This window comes from Schistocerca nitens, chromosome 10, assembly GCF_023898315.1.
Source record: "Schistocerca nitens isolate TAMUIC-IGC-003100 chromosome 10, iqSchNite1.1, whole genome shotgun sequence".
NCBI lineage: Eukaryota > Metazoa > Arthropoda > Insecta > Orthoptera > Acrididae > Schistocerca > Schistocerca nitens.
Window position 1 is genome coordinate 216,187,037 of NC_064623.1, and position 20,175 is coordinate 216,207,211.

Below are 20,175 nucleotides of genomic sequence, written 5' to 3' on the forward strand. Positions count from 1 at the left end.
GTCTGGGAGGAGCCGTTCCGTATCAGCGGGGCTACAGAGACGTATCAGGTACAGCACAGGCAGGGGGCTTGTTAGTCGACAACTCTTTGGAAATCGCACATCCTTGACAGGTTTTGGAATTGCGATGATCTCAATGTGCTTCCAGGCTGTAGGGAATTCTCCCCAGCTGAGTATGTGATTGAAGATTACTACTGCCAGATGGTCCTCTGCTACAGGCGGTAGGTGTCTTAGCAGGAGATAAGTAGGTAAGTCCAGGCCTCCTGCTTTATTTGAGATCAGAGGAATTTAGCTGGTCCTTCATTTCATGCAGTGTTATGGGTTCTACGATATCGTGTTCTGCTCTTTCAGCTAGGAATATTGGTAGATGCTCAGTGGCGAGGTCGATGTATTGAGGATCCATTGGGTCAGAGATCAGTGCAAAATTGCTGGTGAAAACGTCAGGCAAGACGTTCGCTTTTGAGTCAGGAACACAGATGGTGTTGTTGTCGATCACAAGTGGTGGGATTTTTCGTGGCCTTTTTGCCTCCCATGCCGTACCATATTCAAACAGCGGGCTGGAAAGTTTGTCCATGATTGAATTATGTGTTCTTTCAATTCAGCTTTAATTTCCCTCCTCATCCTAGTTAGTTAGGTTAGGTTAGTATTGTTTTTAACGTCCCGTCGACAACGAGGTCATTAGAGACGGAGCACAAGCTCGGGTTAGGGAAGGATGGGGAAGGAAATCGGCCGTGCCCTTTCAAAGGAACCATCCCGGCATTTGCCTGAAACGATTTAGGGAAATCACGGAAAACCTAAATCAGGATGGCTGGAGACGGGATTGAACCGTCGTCCGCCCGAATGCGAGTCCAGTGTGCTAACCACTGCGCCACCTCGCTCGGAGTGTCCAGATTGTGGGCGAGCTGCCACTTTCGAAGATATTATTCTTTTCTCTGATGCGTCCAGCAGGTAAGGGGCAGGCATTGCCCACCCGTTCTGTTTTCTTTGTCTGTTGCTGGTGTGGCCTCTTGAGCTGCTTGCAGCGTTTCTTGGGTTATGTGTTGGAGAGCTCCACATGCTCTAGCTTCTTGAGGATTGGTAGCATATTTTACAACTTCATTCATTCTTTGTTGAAAAATTCCCGTGATATGCCGCATATCTATTGTCCAGTATGTCATGTTTGCCACTTCCATATTGAATATGACTGGTACATAGTCTGAAGACAATATGATTTTCACACTCGCCACGATGACGTATGGAAGTGATTTTGCAGTCGCTTTATAATTAGGGCTGCCAAATTTTTTTTGTCCAAATAAGGGAGACTTCGACCCGACAAAATTAATAGGCCTAACGCAATTTATTTAAATCTTAAAACAGTTTTATTGGATGGACCAAGCAAAAAACGTCTTCATAACAATTATAAGATGAAGGTCTACTTAAAACTATATTTGTTTACAGTTTTGGCAGCAGTCTGAAGTTTGCGATTGTTCTTTACAAATTGGACAAAATAGCTGGATATCTTAGATGTGTCACTTCCCCTAATTCTGCTTTTGTGTCCTTCGGTGTTGGCGTGCTGCTGACAGTCCGTATTACCACCATGTGCTACGCTGAATTCACGCTTGCAAAGGGTGTAATACGCTTTAGATTTGTTTCCTTTTACAGGATTAACTCATAAATGAGTTCCTTCCCATTTATTCTGATACGTACAGAAGTACTATCCTCTCTTTTTATGCGGAGTTTTGGATTCTTCCATTTCGCGTAACTCGGATTAGGCGGAACGACAAAATAATAATAATAATAATAATCGCATCGTGACTCGTGACACCGTATGTCTTGTGTCCCCTACATATCGATGTAGTAGCTATATCGATAATATTGTGAGGTATCGATTAATCGATGTTGTAAATGTCGTCTAGCAACGAGATTTGAAAATTTGCGGCAGGTTTAAATCTTAATCGGTGTCATTTTCTCAAATACTGGAGATTGTATCTCCCGTATAAAATAAAAACGGGAGACGGGAGTAGGCTTAAAAATTCAGAAGAATACGGGAGTTCCCGTATAATACTCGAGAATTGGCAACCGTATTTATCATCCATTGATAGCAAAGCACGTGGGATATTGTGGGCTGATGGCTTCACAATATGCAAAAGCTAGTAGTCGCTTGTGCTGGTTACCATAGAATTCCCAGTGGTGTTTTCTGCATTAAAATCTTCAGCCATAAACGTTCCGTGCAATGCTAGAAGCGTCGCGATGTCAGTGGGATCAACAAGTTCAACAAGTAAGGTAACTCTCCCCTGCATTGTGTCGACTGCTGCTATAGGTACATAAAGGGAAAGCCCCGACACGCTACGATAAAAGTTATTACCAATGACAAGAACACTAGCGCGGCCACTGCAAGCGTCGGCAAAGAGATATTTTGCTACGCCGGAAGGCGAAAGACAAATGATGGAAACTTTTTTCATTTTTTTTTTTTTTTTGACAATTATTAGAGGGGCTCTGTCTTTAGTTCTCCTGGCGAGAAGACGTTTTTCTTGTGATACAGTATGTTGTCTGAATAATCATTTTATGAAAAGTCTGAGAGTTCGCTTTTGTGCTAAACCACGAAAGTTTTCTGTTCTTCCGCGCATTATCCAAATGTCATGTCACTGTAGCTGCCTCCATCAGAAGAGGAAGTCCGATTAAGAATTAATATTGTACACACGGTCAAGAATGAGAACTAATTATGGCGGAAGGGGAACTATTTAACGAACTAGTGTAAATCTCAACAGCAAAGCGAATACAGGAACCTATGTAAGTTAAAAGTGGACATTGCATTCGCTTAAAAGTATATAAGGAATCAAATTGATAAAAGTGAGAAAAATCTATTTGTTTAATTAATTATATTATATTTTTTATATAAATTTGCACATCACTTCCATTTTCTCCAGGGCAGGTAGTTGTAGAAGATTGTGATGAAGCATTATTCTTATGTACTTAGCCATTCTGCCATCTGCAGTCAGAAGATCATTTCTGTAAACAGCAATAATTTTCTGCAATAACGTTGACGTCAATCTTTAAATGAATCTCTGTGACGAGACATACGTGGTTCCATTTTTTGGCAAAGAGTTCTCGAAATTGAGTTGAGTATGTGATTTTCATTCCATAAGGCGATAGTTAACCCTTGATATCTAGTGTCCATCGTTGATGTCCACAGATCTGATGGAGCTAGTGGCGTGCGCCACAGCAATAGAATGGTGGTTGCTATGTGACGTGGAATGTCGCATATCATGTCCTTTAAGAGCTTTAACATGTCGGTAAGAGTGGTTGAGACTTGCTGAAGTTTTGTGTCGAGGGTCTGTCCTCGTTAGGAGTGTTGATTTCATTGAATGACGCTCTGGTGGCTTGGTGACTGGTAACATCCTTCAGTTCAGTTGGTTAGGATTTTGTACTGGTTAAGGCAGCCATTGTGTGGGTGGATCCTGTTTTACGCAGTGCTGATTTCCTGTGTTGATTTTGCTGCCTGGCAATTGTTCCCTTGTACCACCTGCAGCTGTTCCAACTAGCAACATGATATCCACCGCAGTTGGAACACTTCGGTTTTTCTTTGGAATAGTCTTGTGTATGTTCAAAGCTGTTGTGGTTTTTGGCACACGACACACGCTTTGTGGGCCTGCCACAATGCAGTGAGACGTGTCGTGTTCCTGGTGTTTATAATTCTCACCTTGTCCCCTTCTTGATTTAAGTTCTCTGTGGTGTAGCACCAGTGTTCTAGGGGTAGTGTGTTTGATTAGTAATCAAAACGTCCTGGGTCCTGGGTTCGAACCTCGCTACTGCTTAAATTTTGAATAAAAATCATTAGCAATGGCGGCCGAAGACTTCCAGCATAAGAAGTCACCCTCATTCTGTCAACAGTCTTGTCAAAGAGCGCAGAGGAGCGGACAGAGATCCAGGGAAGTCTTTTTCCTTGGGGTGGGAAACTGCTCCTAAAGGGCGGAATAATCGGCAATGATCAGCGGCGTAAGGATGCAGAAGACAATGGAAATCACTGCAGTAAAGACACATAATATATACCCACAGGACATGTGGTCTGTAATCGAAAAAGTGTCATGATGATCTCCTCTTTGGCAAAAGATTCGGATTAGTGCCCCATCCGAATCTCTGATAGGAGACTGCCAAGGGGGAGGTGATTAAGAGACAAATATTGAATAATCAACAAAAGGGGCATGGAGTGTCAGAAGTCTCAAGGTGGTAGGGATGCAATAAAAACTAAAAAGGGAAATGCAAAGGCTGACTTTAGATAAAGTGGGGGTCACTAAAGTGAAATGGATAGTAGATGAGGACTTCTGGTCACTCGAGTATAGGGTAATATCAACAGCAGCAGCAAATGGTAGAGCAGGAGTAAGATTCATTATGAATAGGAAGGTAGTGCAGAGAGTGAGTTGCTGTGAACAGTTCAATGATAGTGTTGTTCTCATCAGAATCGACAGCAAACCAACACTAACAACAGTTGTTCAGGTATAAATGCCAGACGTCGCAAGCAGAAGGTGAAGATATAGAGAAAGTATATGAGGATACTGAACAGGGAATACAGAATGCGAAGGGAGATGAAAATTTAATAGTCATGGGGGATTGGAATCTGGTTGTCGGGGAAGAGTAGAAGAAAGGCTTACGGGAGGATATGAGTTTGGTGGTGGGACTGAGAGAGGAGAAAGACTAATTGAGTTCTGCAATAAATTTCAGCTAGTAATAGCGAATACTCTGTTCAAGACTAACAAGAGGAGGAAGTACACTCGGAAGAGGCCAGGAAATATGGGAAAATCCCAGTTAGATTATGACATGGTCAGGCAGAGATTCCAAAATCAGATACTGGATTGTAAGGTGTACCCAGTAGCAGATAGAGACACAGATCACAACTTAGTAGTGATGAAGTGTAGGTTGAAGTCTAAGAGACGAGCCAGGAAGAACCATCGTGCAAAGAAGTGGGATGCACAAGTACTAGGGAATGAAGACATACGGTGAAGTTCTCTGAGGCGGTAATGAATACCTAAGTAGGCAAATAAGTTGAAAAAAATCGGTATATCTAAAAACGACACTCACAGAAGTTTTGGAGAAAGACGTATACAGTAGGTACAAGGAAGTTAACAACGAAGAACCATGATAACAGAAGAAATAATTCACTTGATCGACGAAAGAAGGGAGTACAAAAATGCTCAGAGAAGTGTGATGAAATAGAAAAAGAAATGATTGTCAGAAGGACTGACTTATCATATAGAAAGCCAGAACAACCTTCAGTGAAAATAACAACTAGGACGGTAACATTAAGAGCGCAATGGGAATTCCATTGTCAAATGCAGGTGAGAGAGCTGATAGGTGGAAAAAGTGCATTGAAGGGGGAAGATTTGTCTGATGATGTGACAGAAGAAAACAGAAATGGACAAGGAAGAGACAGGGAATCCAGTGTAAGAATCAGAATTTAAGAGAGATTTGCACGACTTAAGATTGACTAAGACACATAAGATAGATAACATTCCATCGGAATTTCTAAAATCATTGGGGAAGCGGCAACTAAAGGAGTATTCCATTTTGGTGTGTAGAATGTCTGAGACTGGCGATATACTATCAGCCTTTCGGAAAAAATATTATCCAGACAATTCCGAAGACTGCAAGGGCCGACAACTGCGAGAATTTTCGTACAGTCAACTTGTCAGCACATGAATCCAAGTTGCTGACAAGAATAATATACAGAAGAACGGAAAAGAAAGTTGAGGATGGGTTAGATGACGATCAATTTGGCTTTAGAAAAGTTAAAGGCACTAGAGAAGCGGTTCGGATGTTCAGGTTGTTAATGTAAGTAAGACCGAAAAAAATCAAGACACGTTCAAAGGATTTGTCAACCCAGAAGAAGTGTTCGACAATGTAAAATCGAAATTTTATGAATAATAGGGATAAGCTGTAAGAAAAGACTAGTAACATGCAGTATGTATAAACCTAAGGGGGGAGTAATAACATTGGAACACTAAGAACGAAGAGCTTGGATTAAAAAGAGTGTAAGACAAGGATGTAGTCTTTTGCCCCTACTACTCAACCTATATATCGAAGAAGCAATGACAGAAATAAGAGAAATGTTCAAAAGTGGGATTAAATTTCACGGTGAAAAGATATCGATCATAAGATACAGTGAGACACTGTATCCTCAGTGAAAGTGAAGAAAAATTACAGGATGTGTTGAATGAAATGAACAGTCTAATGCGCACAAAATTTGTATTGAATAAACTGAAGAAAGATGAAAGCAATGAGGTGTAGCCGAAATGGAAGACCGAGAAACTTAACAACAGAATCGGAGATTACCCATTAGACGAAGTTAAGGAATTCTGCTAGCTTCGAAGCAAACTAATCCTTGATAGAAAGAGCAGGGAGGACTTAGGGAATAGACTAACACTGGAAAAAAGGCTATTTTTGGCCAAGGGAAGTCTACTAGTATGAAACACAAGCCTCGAGGAAGAAATTTCTGAGAATGTACGTTTGGAGCACTGCATTGTATGGCAGCGAAACATAGACTGTGGAAAACTCGGAACCGAAGAGAAACGAAGCATTTGAAGTTTTGTGCTGCAGAAGAATTTTGAAAATTGGGTAGGCTGATAATGTACGGAATGAGGAGGTTCTCTGCAGAATCGGCGAGGAAACGAATATGTGGCAAACGCGGACAAGAAGAAGATATAGGATGGTACAACGTCTGTTCAGACATCAGGGAATGACTTCCATAGTACTAAAGGGAGCTGTACAAGGTGAGGACTGTAGGGGAAGACAGAGATTTTAATACAGCCAGCAAATAATTGAGGATGTTTGGTTGCAAGTGCTACTCTGACGCGAAAAGGTTGCCACAGGAGAGGAATTCGTGGTGGGCAACATCAAACCAGTCAGAGCAAGGACAACTCAAAAGAAGAAGATGTGATGACATGTATTGCCCATATTCTCTTCATGACGCATAGTCTTCCGTTCTCTACAGTGTCCAGTGCAACGACGAGGTACAGGGGCGTGGTGTTCTTCGTCCTTGGGTGTGTCATTTACACAACAGTGTGAACGGTAAGACTGTGGCCCTCGCGAGTCACTTTCAGATAATTAGGATTGACGTTTATTGGGAGTTTCCTGATCACCAGCTTCTTGGAGCGTAGGTGTAACATCCAAGTTAATACTGCATTGTAGTCCATATTCCTGTACATGCCGTTTCCAGCAAGTCGAATTCCCACATGTGATTCCTTGCCGAGGATGGCAACCAGGAGTTTCCTGAATAGTGGACAGCTATCAGCGGAGAATTAGGTTCCTGGTGGCTGAATCACTGTTTCCATATGAGATCATGCTTCTTGACTTTGTTATTTGAGCATGTGACTGTAGCTTTGCTTGCATGATTTTTTTGCCGATGGTCCAGGGGCACATTTCTGTTTTGGCTCTTGTCTTCACTTGCAGAGTCAGTGTCGGAGATGGCATATGTACACTATATGATCAAAAGTATCCGGACACCTGGCTGAAAATAACTTACAAATTCCTGGCACCCTCCATCGGTAATGCTGGAATTCAATATGATGTTGGCCCATCCTTAGCCTTGATGACAGCTTCCACTCTCGCACGCATACATCCAATCAGGTGCAGGAAGGTTTCTTAGGGAATGGCATCCCATTCTTCGCGGAGTGCTGCACTGAGGAGAGGTATTGATGTCGGTCGGTGAGGCCTGGCACGGTCTGCGTTCCAAAGCATCCCAAAGGTGTTCTAAAGGATTCAGGTCACGACTCTGTGCGGGAAAGTCCTTTACAGGGATGTTATTGTCGTGTAACGACTCCGCCACAGGCCGTGCATTATGAACAAATGCTCGATCGTATTGGAAGATGCAATCGCCATCCCCGAATTGCTCTTAGACAGTGGGAAACACGAAGGTGCTAGCCGCTGGGCTAGTAATGCACCACTTTAAGTTATTGAATAAATCATTGCTTCCTTTGCTGATGGCCGATGAAGCTCTCAATTTAAATGTGTAATCAGCACACAGGTAAGTAATCATAATAAAAGTCTGACGTGGCTAAGTCAGTTATTTTGGGCGAGAGAATTAATTTAATTACACTACACGCAGTAGACGAGCTCTGAACTTGCCCTTTTGAGATACGCTATCGCTATAGTTTTATAGTTATTCAATTGAAACTTCTCACATCTTTATGATTATAGCGGATCTCCCTTCTACTTAAATTTAAACATCCTAGCCTTATGTATGTGCCTACTTAATCTATCTTGCTTCCTTAATTTCTAAGACAAAAAACCAGAAAATCATGAATTTCAACAAAATTTTTAATTTGTGAGTTCCAGAATACTGTTTCTACTAAATTATTATGAAAAAGGAACCTAAATATAAATTTTTAAGTTTCTAGCTCTTTTCTGTTGCGCCAATGATTTTTACAGAAAAACGTCCAAATTTCGAAAATGGTTAAAGTTGTTGAACTGACATTCAACACATACTGATTTAGTATTACTCCTGACATGCTAGAAACGTTTCAAGTTATTTACTTGATTTTTAAAAGTATTGCGCAACATTTATGACGTCAGAGCTAGGCTGGCACGCAATGGAAAGACTGATGTGAATTTTATACGGCGTGAGTAGGCTGCTTCCCTACAAGGTGACTCAGTGCTGTGACTGGACTGTGTATTCGGTACGAAACTGTCTCCCAATCTTGCAGCTCGTCATAGGATGTTCATCAATTACTTGTGCAGCTGATGTACTGTACACCTCCCCACTCGATAGGGCACCACATATTAACTATAGCTGATCCTCCTGCCTCCTCTCGGCTACGCAGTCTTGATCCAGAAAAATTTTTGGATCGTTAAAGAAGAAATTGACGCAATGGTTCAGGCAGCACAGCGTGGCTGTTGGGAAGGACGTGGGTGCGTGGGTGCTGCCACAAGGTTGGCAGCTGTGTGGTGTTTACAGAACTCTGGAAGCTCGGATAATTTTAGACCTCCAGCCACTGCAACCCACTGGAAATTTTGTGTGTCATACTTCTGATTGTACTGGTTTTTCCATGCTGGGTGTAGTCAAGGTTAATACCCAGATCCTAGAAAACTGCTATCTCCATACCATTCAAGCTGTTTAAATTCCCTTACATGTCTTGTGGTGTGTGCATCACAGTAAAGACTTTCCAGTAGTTTATTGATAAGGTGCTAATGGGCTGACTTCTGTTGTGCCTACATTGATCTACACCTACATACATACCCCAGTAGCCACCTCACTGTGCAGGGAAGAGGGTACCTTGTACTACTGCTGGTATTCCCTTTCGTGTTCCACTCTCAGGTTTCTCTCGTCTTCATAGCCCTTACACAAGTTGTCAGTTGTTGGCAGTAGCATTGTTCTGCAGTCTGCCGCAAATGCCAGGTCTATAAATTCTGCTCAATAGTGTTTCGCGAAAAGAATGTTGTCATCCGAGCAAGGATTCCCCTTTGAGTTCATAAAGTATCGGCGTGACACTTGAGTGTTGACTGGACCTAACAGTAACAAATTTAGCTGCACACTTCTTTCTTTACTCCAACAGTGGGGATCCCAAACCCTCGAGCACTCAGTAATGGGTTGAAGTAGTGTTCTACAGGTGAGTCACACTTTCGTAGAATTCTCCCAGTAAATCGAAGTCGACCATTCACTTTTACAACAACCAATGTTACATGCTCATTCCACTTCATGTTGCTTTGCAGCGTCACACTTAGTTGTGCCAGACTCTAGCAATACACCATTAGTTCTGTATTCGAACACTACAGGATTATTGTCCTACTAGTCTAGCTTAATTTAAATTTTTCCACAAGTGGAGCAAGCTGAGCTCGACACGTCAAATAGAAGTTTTATCCAAGTCATCACTTATCCTCCTACTGTCATTTAACTGTGACACATCACTGTGCATCAGCAAATAGTCACAGATTGCTGCTCATCCTATCAGACAAGACGAGCGGTCTCATCACACTTTCCTGGGGCGACTCCTGAAGTGCATGCGCAATCCTCTTTGCCAGAAGAATACCATCATCATCTTCGTGAAATTTTCGCCTCTTCGCTGGCTATCTAATCCTACTGAATTCCACCAAACGCATTATCAGCGCTACGGAAGGGACCTTCGTTGGCATGCAGGGTCTCTGCCTGCAGCTGATGTCCAGCTCCTAGATTGTTCACTCCTCTGAGAGAGTATTTACTCCAGCTGAATGCACATTCATTATATCGGTACCTGGGACTTCTGCTGCTACTTTGTACTTTGCCACAGTTCAGGCGACACTCGTGTGGTTCTGACTGGCTCAACAGTGCACAGTTACACATCTCTCACGAGGAATAAAGACCTAATGGAGGTATTTGAAGTGTGCCAGACGAGACTCGTGTCGGTTGCAATATTTGCACATCCTGCTGCTCCAGCATCTTTTGGCGAAATTCCCAGATGCTTGTCCTCATTCTGTGGGTGTAGTTTTGAAATAGGACCTCAATGGAGAGTGGAAATACCTTGGTTTCTTTTCTACAAAAAACGGTGAGCAACATCTCCAATCGACGTTACTGCCAAAAACATGATGACGTACCCGGTCGTTTAAAGTGTATGTTCTATCCACACACCTCGCGTCTTACGTTGCTGTGTCCCTTACACAGAAGAGATTGGACAGTCATAGGTTGATACCACTCACTGTAAATCGCTAAAATTACAATAATGTGTGCTGGGGCATCGGCAGTGAATATTACGTAGTTTTTAGAAGGGATTGTGTAATATTTCTTATTAAATGTCATTGTGCAATCTGTTTGCCAAGCTGGAATGAGATTTTGACTCTGCAGCGGAGTGTGCGCTGATATGAAACTTCCTGGCAGATTAAAACTGTGTGCCGGACCGAGACTCGAACTCGGGAAGTTTTATCAGCGCACACTCCGCTGCAGAGTGAAAATCTCATTCTGGAAACATCCCCTAGGATGTGGCTAATCCATGTCTCCGCAGTATCCTTTCTTTCAGGAGTGCTAGTTCTGCAAGGTTTGCAGGAGAGCTTCTGTAAAGTTTGGAAGGTAGGAGACGAGGTACTGGCAGAAGTAAAGCTGTGAGTACCGGGCGTGAGTCGTGCTTGGGTAGCTCAGTTGGTAGAGTACTTGCCCACGAAAGGCAAAGGTCCCGAGTTCGAGTGTCGGTCCGGCACACAGTTTTAATCTGCCAGGAAGTTTCATATGTTTGCTAGGAATGTATATGTTTGCTGGAATTCAATATGATGTTGGCCCATCCTTAGCCTTGATGACAGCTTCCACTCTCGCACGCATACATCCAATCAGGTGCAGGAAGGTTTCTTAGGGAATGGCATCCCATTCTTCGCGGAGTGCTGCACTGAGGAGAGGTATTGATGTCGGTCGGTGAGGCCTGGCACGGTCTGCGTTCCAAAGCATCCCAAAGGTGTTCTAAAGGATTCAGGTCACGACTCTGTGCGGGAAAGTCCTTTACAGGGATGTTATTGTCGTGTAACGACTCCGCCACAGGCCGGGCATTATGAACAAATGCTCGATCGTATTGGAAGATGCAATCGCCATCCCCGAATTGCTCTTAGACAGTGGGAAACAAGAAGGTGCTTAAAACATCAGTGTAGGCCTGTGCTGTGATAGTGCCACGCAAAACAACAAGGGGTACAACCCCCCTCCATAAAAAAAACGACCACACCATAACACCACCACTTCCGAATTTTACTGTTGGCTCTACACACGCTGGCAGATGACGTTCACCGGGCACTCACACCCTGCCATCGAATCGCCACATTGTGTACCGTGATTCGTCACTCCACACAACGTTTTTCCAATGTTCAATCGTCCAATGTTTACACTCGTTACACCAAGCGAGGTGTCGTTTGGCATTTTCCGGCGTTATGTGTGGCTTATGAGCAGCCTAACTGTCATAGTACTTGCAGTGGATCCTGATGCAGTTTGGAATTCCTGTGTGACGGTCTGGATAGATGTCTAGCAATTACACATTACGACCCTCTTCAACTGTCGGTGGTCTCTTGTCAGACAACAGATGAGACGGACGAGGTCGGCCTGTACGCTTTTGTGCTGTACGTGTCCCTTCATGTTTCCACTTCATTGTCATATCGGAAACAGTTGACCTAGGGATGTTTAGGAGTGTGGAAATCTCGCTTACAGACGTATGAGACAAGTGACACCCAATAACCTATAAAATTCCGACGCTTCGGCGACTATTGCAAGACGCCTTCCTCAGGGTGCATTGCTAACTGCTGAATGAACATTAGTTTGGGTACTTATATACTATGGACGCGTGCTGTCATTGGATATGAGGGTGAGGGGGAACGGTAGTAGGTGTTATTATGTATCGGTGCAAGAGGCACCAAATTTGTTATAAACGTCAGTAAATTGCTCAACGGACACTATTTTTCAGTACAGGTATTTCGTTCATTCGAAGCAAGTGTCGATTTGTGACGTCATCGTCCAGGCACGAGTTGACTGTAATTTGAACCCGTTTAGCAGACTAATAATTTCTCTAAGGCGATAAAATTTTATTGATTATGAAATACAAGTTCTGGAAGTTTATTCAGAATCGGAAATGTTTAATTAGTAATTACGTGCCATAATTTATTTGTTTAATGTAAAGGTGTTTTGAATTTTGTATGGATATAAAAAGAGTGAATTTATGTGCGACTTTTGCTCTCAGACGAGCTATCACTTAAGAGTGCTAGAAGTGCGCGTGTACAGTTCGCTGGCCTATGTGGTGAATTTTACTTCGTGATCTTGACCCGAATGGAGAGTAAATCCAGTTTCATTTAAAGTTTACGTGAGATAGACACTTCACGTTGTTTCAAAAGAGTCGTGTAGCCCATTAGGGAAAACTGAAACATGCGCGCTCGATTTGATATACGTTACACGCCAGTGCGTGATCGAGCTGTCCAGTAAAACGCGTGCGATACTTGCAAGTGCGTTTGGACTTAATGCACGAAGTTGTGAATTAATTTTGAGACGAGTGCTGACTTTGACAAAACATGAACCGGAAGTTTATTCAAAATATCGAGGTCCAGTTTTAATTGCGACACGTATCACATTCTTGATTACGTTGCCTAGCAACACTGTAAATCAGCTTAATTAATTCATTAGAACGATTTGCGACGTAGTAAGGCCCAGTACAGACACAAAACGCTACACGAAGTTTGCTGACCGCGTGAGAGTATGAGAGTCTTTTTCTTTCCATAAATGTCAATAAACCGGCAGTTTCAAAAATTACAATTATTAACAGTTGTGTAACTTCATTGATTGTCCTACACCACTACGGAACTTGTTGTATCGTGTCTCTTCACAAGAGATCTCAAGAAGCCGGGATAAAGAAGAAGAAGAGAAAGACTAAAGAAGAGGCGTCGGTATAATTGGTCTTTGCATTGCGTGTTGTCATTCGCGGAAATAGGCGTTGTCCATTAGAGTTTCCTTTACTGCGTGCCATTGGTGGAAATCGGCGAATAGGAAATTGAGTGGCGACTGCAGCGTACGTTGTTTACTAGCTGCCCAGTATCATCCTGCACTGTTCCTGGTGTTCTGTCACTGTTGATTTGTTGTATTGTTCGAGACGGATATATCTCTGATGTTCGGATAATCTTGTGCTTATTGGACGCCCAGTCTCACCTACATACACCAGCGCACATTCGCACCCGATTTCATAAACTCCAGCGGCATGAAACTTGTCAGTTGTATCCTTCATCGAGCCGAGAACGTCTTTTACTTCGTTCTTCTTACGAAAAATCAGTTTAATACCAGCCGGACGGAGAATTTTGGCCAGACGTTCAGTAACCCCTTGTACATATGGTGCAGGACTGTGTTCCGTGCTTCGTTCTGCATTTCCCTAATGCCCTGCTCGTTTGGCGCCATAATTTTATGTGTCATCCTCGTGTCGTAGCCATTAGCTCCGAAAATGGACCTGAAGTTCGATAGTTCAACTTTGAGATTGTGTTCATCGCTGATCCTGTAGACTCTCTTAGTTAAAGTTTGCAAGGACGATTTCTTTTGCATAGGATGTGGGAGGATGCATCCAGGTACCTTTCTATAAAAACTCTGCGTCCAAGCTCCATTCCTTTCTATCTCAATGGTAAAGTGAATTTTGCAGCGCTGCTGATTGAGAAGATGGTGGAAGTTCTGAAGCTCTTCTCCTCCGTGTGGCCAGGTGACAAAGGTGTCGCCAACATATCGTAGCCTGACAAGTTTCATTGTGCCGGAGTTTATGAAACCGCGTGCGAATGTGGACTGGTGTATGTAGGTGAGACTGGACGTCCAATAAGCACAACGAGAGATACAATCGCACCAAAAATTATTGGCACATGTGCGTATTTATCGTTGCTGGTTACAAACGCCACACCTTCTGGTACACGGCACATGTACGTACTACCTCACATACCAGACAGTACAATTATGCCCACAGTGCCTACCATTAACAAAGAAATGCGGTATTAAGGGCAAACATGTATCTCCTCTGCATACAAAATGTATTGGCACAGAGCGTGGCTTGTCGGTATATTGCTGGGTTTTCAGGTACCGGAACGCCATCTGCTGATGCAATAGACACTGCGTGTTGTTGACGGCCCAGTCGCTAATATGTTGCTGTATTGCGAGACAGTGGTCAGCATGGGGCCGAAGAAGAAGGAACATTCAGTGGCGTTGCGTGACAGAGTGGCACTGCTCCATTCACAAGGGAGACGCTATCGACAAATCGGAGCAGAGGTTCAAAAATGGTTCAAATGGCTCTGAGCACTATGAGACTTAACATCTGTGGTCATCAGTCCCCTACAACTTAGAACTACACTCCTGGAAATGGAAAAAAGAACACATTGACACCGGTGTGTCAGACCCACCATACTTGCTCCGGACACTGCGAGAGGGCTGTACAAGCAATGATCACACGCACGGCACAGCGGACACACCAGGAACCGCGGTGTTGGCCGTCGAATGGCGCTAGCTGCGCAGCATTTGTGCACCGCCGCCGTCAGTGTCAGCCAGTTTGCCGTGGCATACGGAGCTCCATCGCAGCCTTTAACACTGGTAGCATGCCGCGACAGCGTGGACGTGAACCGTATGTGCAGTTGACGGACTTTGAGCGAGGGCGTATAGTGGGCATGCGGGAGGCCGGGTGCACGTACCGCCGAATTGCTCAACACCTGGGGCGTGAGATCTCCACAGTACATCGATGTTGTCGCCAGTGGTCGGCGGAAGGTGCACGTGCCCGTCGACCTGGGACCGGACCGCAGCGACGCACGGATGCACGCCAAGACCGTAGGATCCTACGCAGTGCCGTAGGGGACCGCACCGCCACTTCCCAGCAAATTAGGGACACTGTTGCTCCTGGGGTATCGGCGAGGACCATTCGCAACCGTCTCCATGAAGCTGGGCTACGGTCCCGCACACCGTTAGGCCGTCTTCCGCTCACGTCCCAACATCGTGCAGCCCGCCTCCAGTGGTGTCGCGACAGGCGTGAATGGAGGGACGAATGGAGACGTGTCGTCTTCAGCGATGAGAGTCGCTTCTGCCTTGGTGCCAATGATGGTCGTATGCGTGTTTGGCGCCGTGCAGGTGAGCGCCACAATCAGGACTGCATACGACCGAGGCACACAGGGCCAACACCCGGCATCATGGTGTGGGGAGCGATCTCCTACACTGGCCGTACACCACTGGTGATCGTCGAGGGGACACTGAATAGTGCACGGTACATCCAAAACCGTCATCGAACCCATCGTTCTACCATTCCTAGACCGGCAAGGGAACTTGCTGTTCCAACAGGACAATGCACGTCCGCATGTATCCCGTGCCACCCAACGTGCTCTAGAAGGTGTAAGTCAACTACCCTGGCCAGCAAGATCTCCGGATCTGTCCCCCATTGAGCATGTTTGGGACTGGATGAAGCGTCGTCTCACGCGGTCTGCACGTCCAGCACGAACGCTGGTCCAACTGAGGCGCCAGGTGGAAATGGCATGGCAAGCCGTTCCACAGGACTACATCCAGCATCTCTACGATCGTCTCCATGGGAGAATAGCAGCCTGCATTGCTGCGAAAGGTGGATGTACACTGTACTAGTGCCGACATTGTGCATGCTCTGTTGCCTGTGTCTATGTGCCTGTGGTTCTGTCAGTGTGATCATGTGATGTATCTGACCCCAGGAATGTGTCAATAAAGTTTCCCCTTCCTGGGACAATGAATTCACGGTGTTCTTATTTCAGTTTCCAGGAGTGTACTTAAACCTAACTAACCTAAGGACATCACACACATCCATGCCCGAGGCACGATTCGAACCTGCGACCGTAGCAGTCGCGCGGTTCCGGACTGAGCGCCTAGAACCGCGAGACGACCGCGGCCGGCGGAGCAGAGGTGTCTGATAGCTACACCACGGTACGACCCATCATTCATAAATATAAGGAGACTGGAACGACAGTGAATAAGTGTCGGCCAGGACGTCCAAAAGTGCTTACAACCCGAGAGCGTCGCCGTATCATCGCACTTGCTGGGAAGGAACCTGCTACAAGTGCAGCGACTATTGCTGAGGTTGTTCAGACAAACTATACGAAATGTGTTTAATGAGGCTGACATACATGGACGTTCTCCCACGAAAAAGCCATACATATCGGAAATTAACTGGCAGAAACGCCTGCAGTTTGCCAAGGACTATTTCACCAAGCCGATGGAGTTTTGAAACACTGTGATATTTAGCGACGAATCGAAGTTCAATGTGTTCGGATTTGATGCAAGAAAGAAAGTTTGGCGCAAGTCGAATACGCACCTCGACATCAAACACATGCATCCCACAGTCAAACACGGTGGGGGCCGTATCACGGTCTGGGGCTGTATGGCGGCGTCCGGCGTTGAAAATCTAGCTGTAATCCACGGTACAATGGATCGTATGAGATATATCGACGTGTTGCGAGGTAATTTACACGCTAGTGCACAGACATTGGGCCTTACTGGGGTGTTTCATTTCCAGCAAGACAACGACCCAAAGTATACCGCCACGAAAACACGGGAGTGGTTACTGTACAATGCCCCCACAAGGGTCCTAACACCACATCAGAGCCCTGATTTGAACCCCATTGAGAACCTGTGGGCTCATCTTGACACACAAGTCAGAAAAAGGCGTCCGTCCAGTAAAAACGACTTGGAGAAAGTGCTCCTGGAGGAATGGTCAAATATTACCCCCGATATCACCCAGAATTTAATACAAAGAATTCGTAGGCGTTTACATGCCGTTAGAGATGCTAAAGGGATGCACACTAGCTATTAGAAGGTGAACATCAATGAAGAAAACGAATACACTGTCCGATTCATACGCGTGTGCCAATACGTTTTTGGATGCAGAAGAGCGATGTTTATTTTCATAACACTGTGTGTTACGTTACGGACAGGTGATTTGGACATATTTGTAACCTATGTAATGTAAAGTGGTTCTGTTCTGAAATATATGTTTCGTTTAACCTACAACCCCAAAACTGTAACTCTGCCAATACTTTTTGGTGCGATTGTATATCCGTCTCGAACTACGAAACAAATGAGCAGCGGCGGAACACCAGGAGCAGTGCAGGATGAAGATCGAATTTCGAGAGGCCCGCATACTGCCGACTGAGCTGTTTAGTCTGAAGAGGAAGATTGCGGACGCTATAGAAACAGCCAAGCGACCCGACAATGTGAAAAGAGAAGACGGGTACCGACTTCAGCGTCTTGGCTGCCAGCAGTGACAGCTCTCGCAGAGCAACAGGCGCGTGGTAGTCCACAGCGGTGGAGGGTACACACAGCGCTGACGAGCCCCAGGCAGTTAGCAAACAACGCTTCGCTGTAGTCGCCGCTCAGTCTGCTATTCGCCGATTTCCACCAATGGCAAGCAGTAAAGGAAACTCCAATGGAAAACCCACATTTCCGCGAATGACAACACGCAATGCGAAGACCAATAGCACCTAATACCCTTCCACCCCACCCTCATATCCAGTGACAGCACTCCACTATAGTATATACGTAACCAAACAAGTGCTCATTCAGCAGCTAGCAGTACACCCTGAGGAAGGCATCTTGCAATAGTCGCCGAAACGTCGGAATTTTATAGTTGACAATGCGGCCTCAAACCCAGAAGAATTTTATTGACTGCGACAACGGTCGTGGAAGCCTACGTCTACATCAAAGTGAGTTCACTATCATGATCCTCAACCCACTGTAGCACAACTACGGCCTTCTGATATTGAGTTATCCTATCCTGCCGGGGACGACATCCAACACTAAGCGTGTTAGCCACCATGCTGCCTCTGATTACTATGAGAGGTCCCGTGGTTGCCCAGATGGTTGTACCCCTGGCCTACCACGGCCGTCAGTGGCAAAGGCAGGACGGCCCCGTGCATGTCGGAAGTAGCTGCAGAGGAACAAAGATGAAACATAAACATTTCTTGCTTTTAAGTATGTGCCCGAAGCCTTCATGGCCATTGTAGGGACCTTAAATGTCTTGGGACACAAGTGCACATACACACAGTTCTTTATTTACTCATTCAACTTGACTCCACCATGAACACAAATTACCGGTACTCCTTGATGGAATATGGTAGTTTGAAGAAGGGAACGACTCCCACACTTTTTTCATGAGGAAATACAAAAACTTCCAAGAAAACAAAAGAAAAATTTGGAGTAGGTATTAAAATCCATGCAGAAGAAATAAAAACTTTGAGGTTCGCCGATGACATTGTAATTCTGTCAGAGACAGCAAAGGACTTGGAAGAGCAGTTGAACGGAATGGACAGTGCCTTGAAAGGAGGGTATAAGATGAACATCAACAAAAGCAAAACGAGGATAATGGAATGTAGTCGAATTAAGTCGGGTGATGCTGAGGGAATTAGATTAGCAAATGAGACACTCAAAGTAGTAAAGGAGTTTTGCTATTTGGGGAGCAAAATAATTTATGATGGTCGAAGTAGAGAGGATATAAAATGTAGACTGGCAATGGCAAGGAAAGAGTTTCTGAAGAAGAGAATTTGTTAACATCGAGTATAGTTTTAAGTGTCAGGAAGTCGTTTCTGAAAGTATTTGTATGGAGTGTAGCCATATATTGGAAGTGAAACACGGACGATAAATAGTTTGCACAGGAAGACAAGCTTTCGAAATGTGGTGCTACAGAAGAATGCTGAAGATTACATGGGTAGATCACGTAACTAATGAGGAGGTATTGAATTAGGGAGAAGAGGAGTTTGTGGCACAACTTGACAAGAAGAAGGGGCCAGTTGGTAGGACATGTTCTGAGGCATCAAGGGATCACAAATTTAGCATTGGAGGGCAGCGTGGAGGGTAAAAATCGTAGAGGAAGACCAAGAGATGAATACACTAAGCAGATTCAGAAGGATGTAGGTTGCAGTAAGTACTGGGATATGAAGAAGCTTGCACAGGATAGAGTAGCATGGAGAGCTGCATCAAACCAGTCTCAGGACTGAATACCACAACAACAACAGCCTCCTATCTGAGTATCTTGGAAAGATGAATTGGGTTGCCCTGAAGGACACAACACTATATTAAAACCCGAGGATGGGTTGCCTTCTTCAAACTGATTATGTATTACGCATTAAAACTTGTTATTATATCAAAAATAGCTATATTTTCACAAAACATTCATAGCAGAACGCGTACTAGAGATGTCTATACTACTCACTGATTTTAAAAGCATCATCTATGAAATTTACTCTGAAAATCAGTACTGTCCTTCATTTTTATTGTCCTCTGCAGTAGCTATTGCTGGTCTCACCACTGCCTCCTCAAAAAATGGTTTGTACTCGAGTGGAATGTATGAAACTATCTTGCATACATCCTTGATCTTCTTGTCTTGAACTGGGTTTCTTTCCATTGTAGACAACTTCTATCGGAACGTGGGGCACTCTTGTCCTTTTGTAGCAAGAAAAAGTTGTTCACCACACCTTTAATGGTCTCAGACGTGGTTAAACAACTGTAGGTAAAAAGTTTTCTAACTGCCCGTACTTGGAAATCGACAAGTGTGGGGATTTCGTTGTTGTCGTTATTGCCCAACTAACAAACTTTTAAACCATTTAGAACAGTTATTATATGAAGAACTATTATTCATTTGCCTTTAATGAAGACTGTCTAATCTCAGATGTCAGACATTAAACACAAATCAGTGCTCTGATGCACTGCAAACATGAGGTTTCAAGCAACTGCGTAGCATATATGAACACCAGTTGTTT

The 20,175-nt window shown here is 44.4% G+C and overlaps 1 protein-coding gene across 1 annotated transcript in view; it reads right to left on the reverse strand.

Annotated features, from left to right (window-relative positions):
• The window catches only part of LOC126210008 (uncharacterized), an 80,778-nt gene extending 60,958 nt beyond the window's left edge, over positions 1-19,820 (reverse strand). Inside the window, exon 1 of the mRNA XM_049939114.1 lies at positions 19,675-19,820. Within this exon, the coding sequence (XP_049795071.1) occupies positions 19,675-19,820 (146 nt within the window). The remainder of the gene's footprint in view (positions 1-19,674) is intronic.
• Positions 19,821-20,175: the final 355 nt, after the last annotated feature.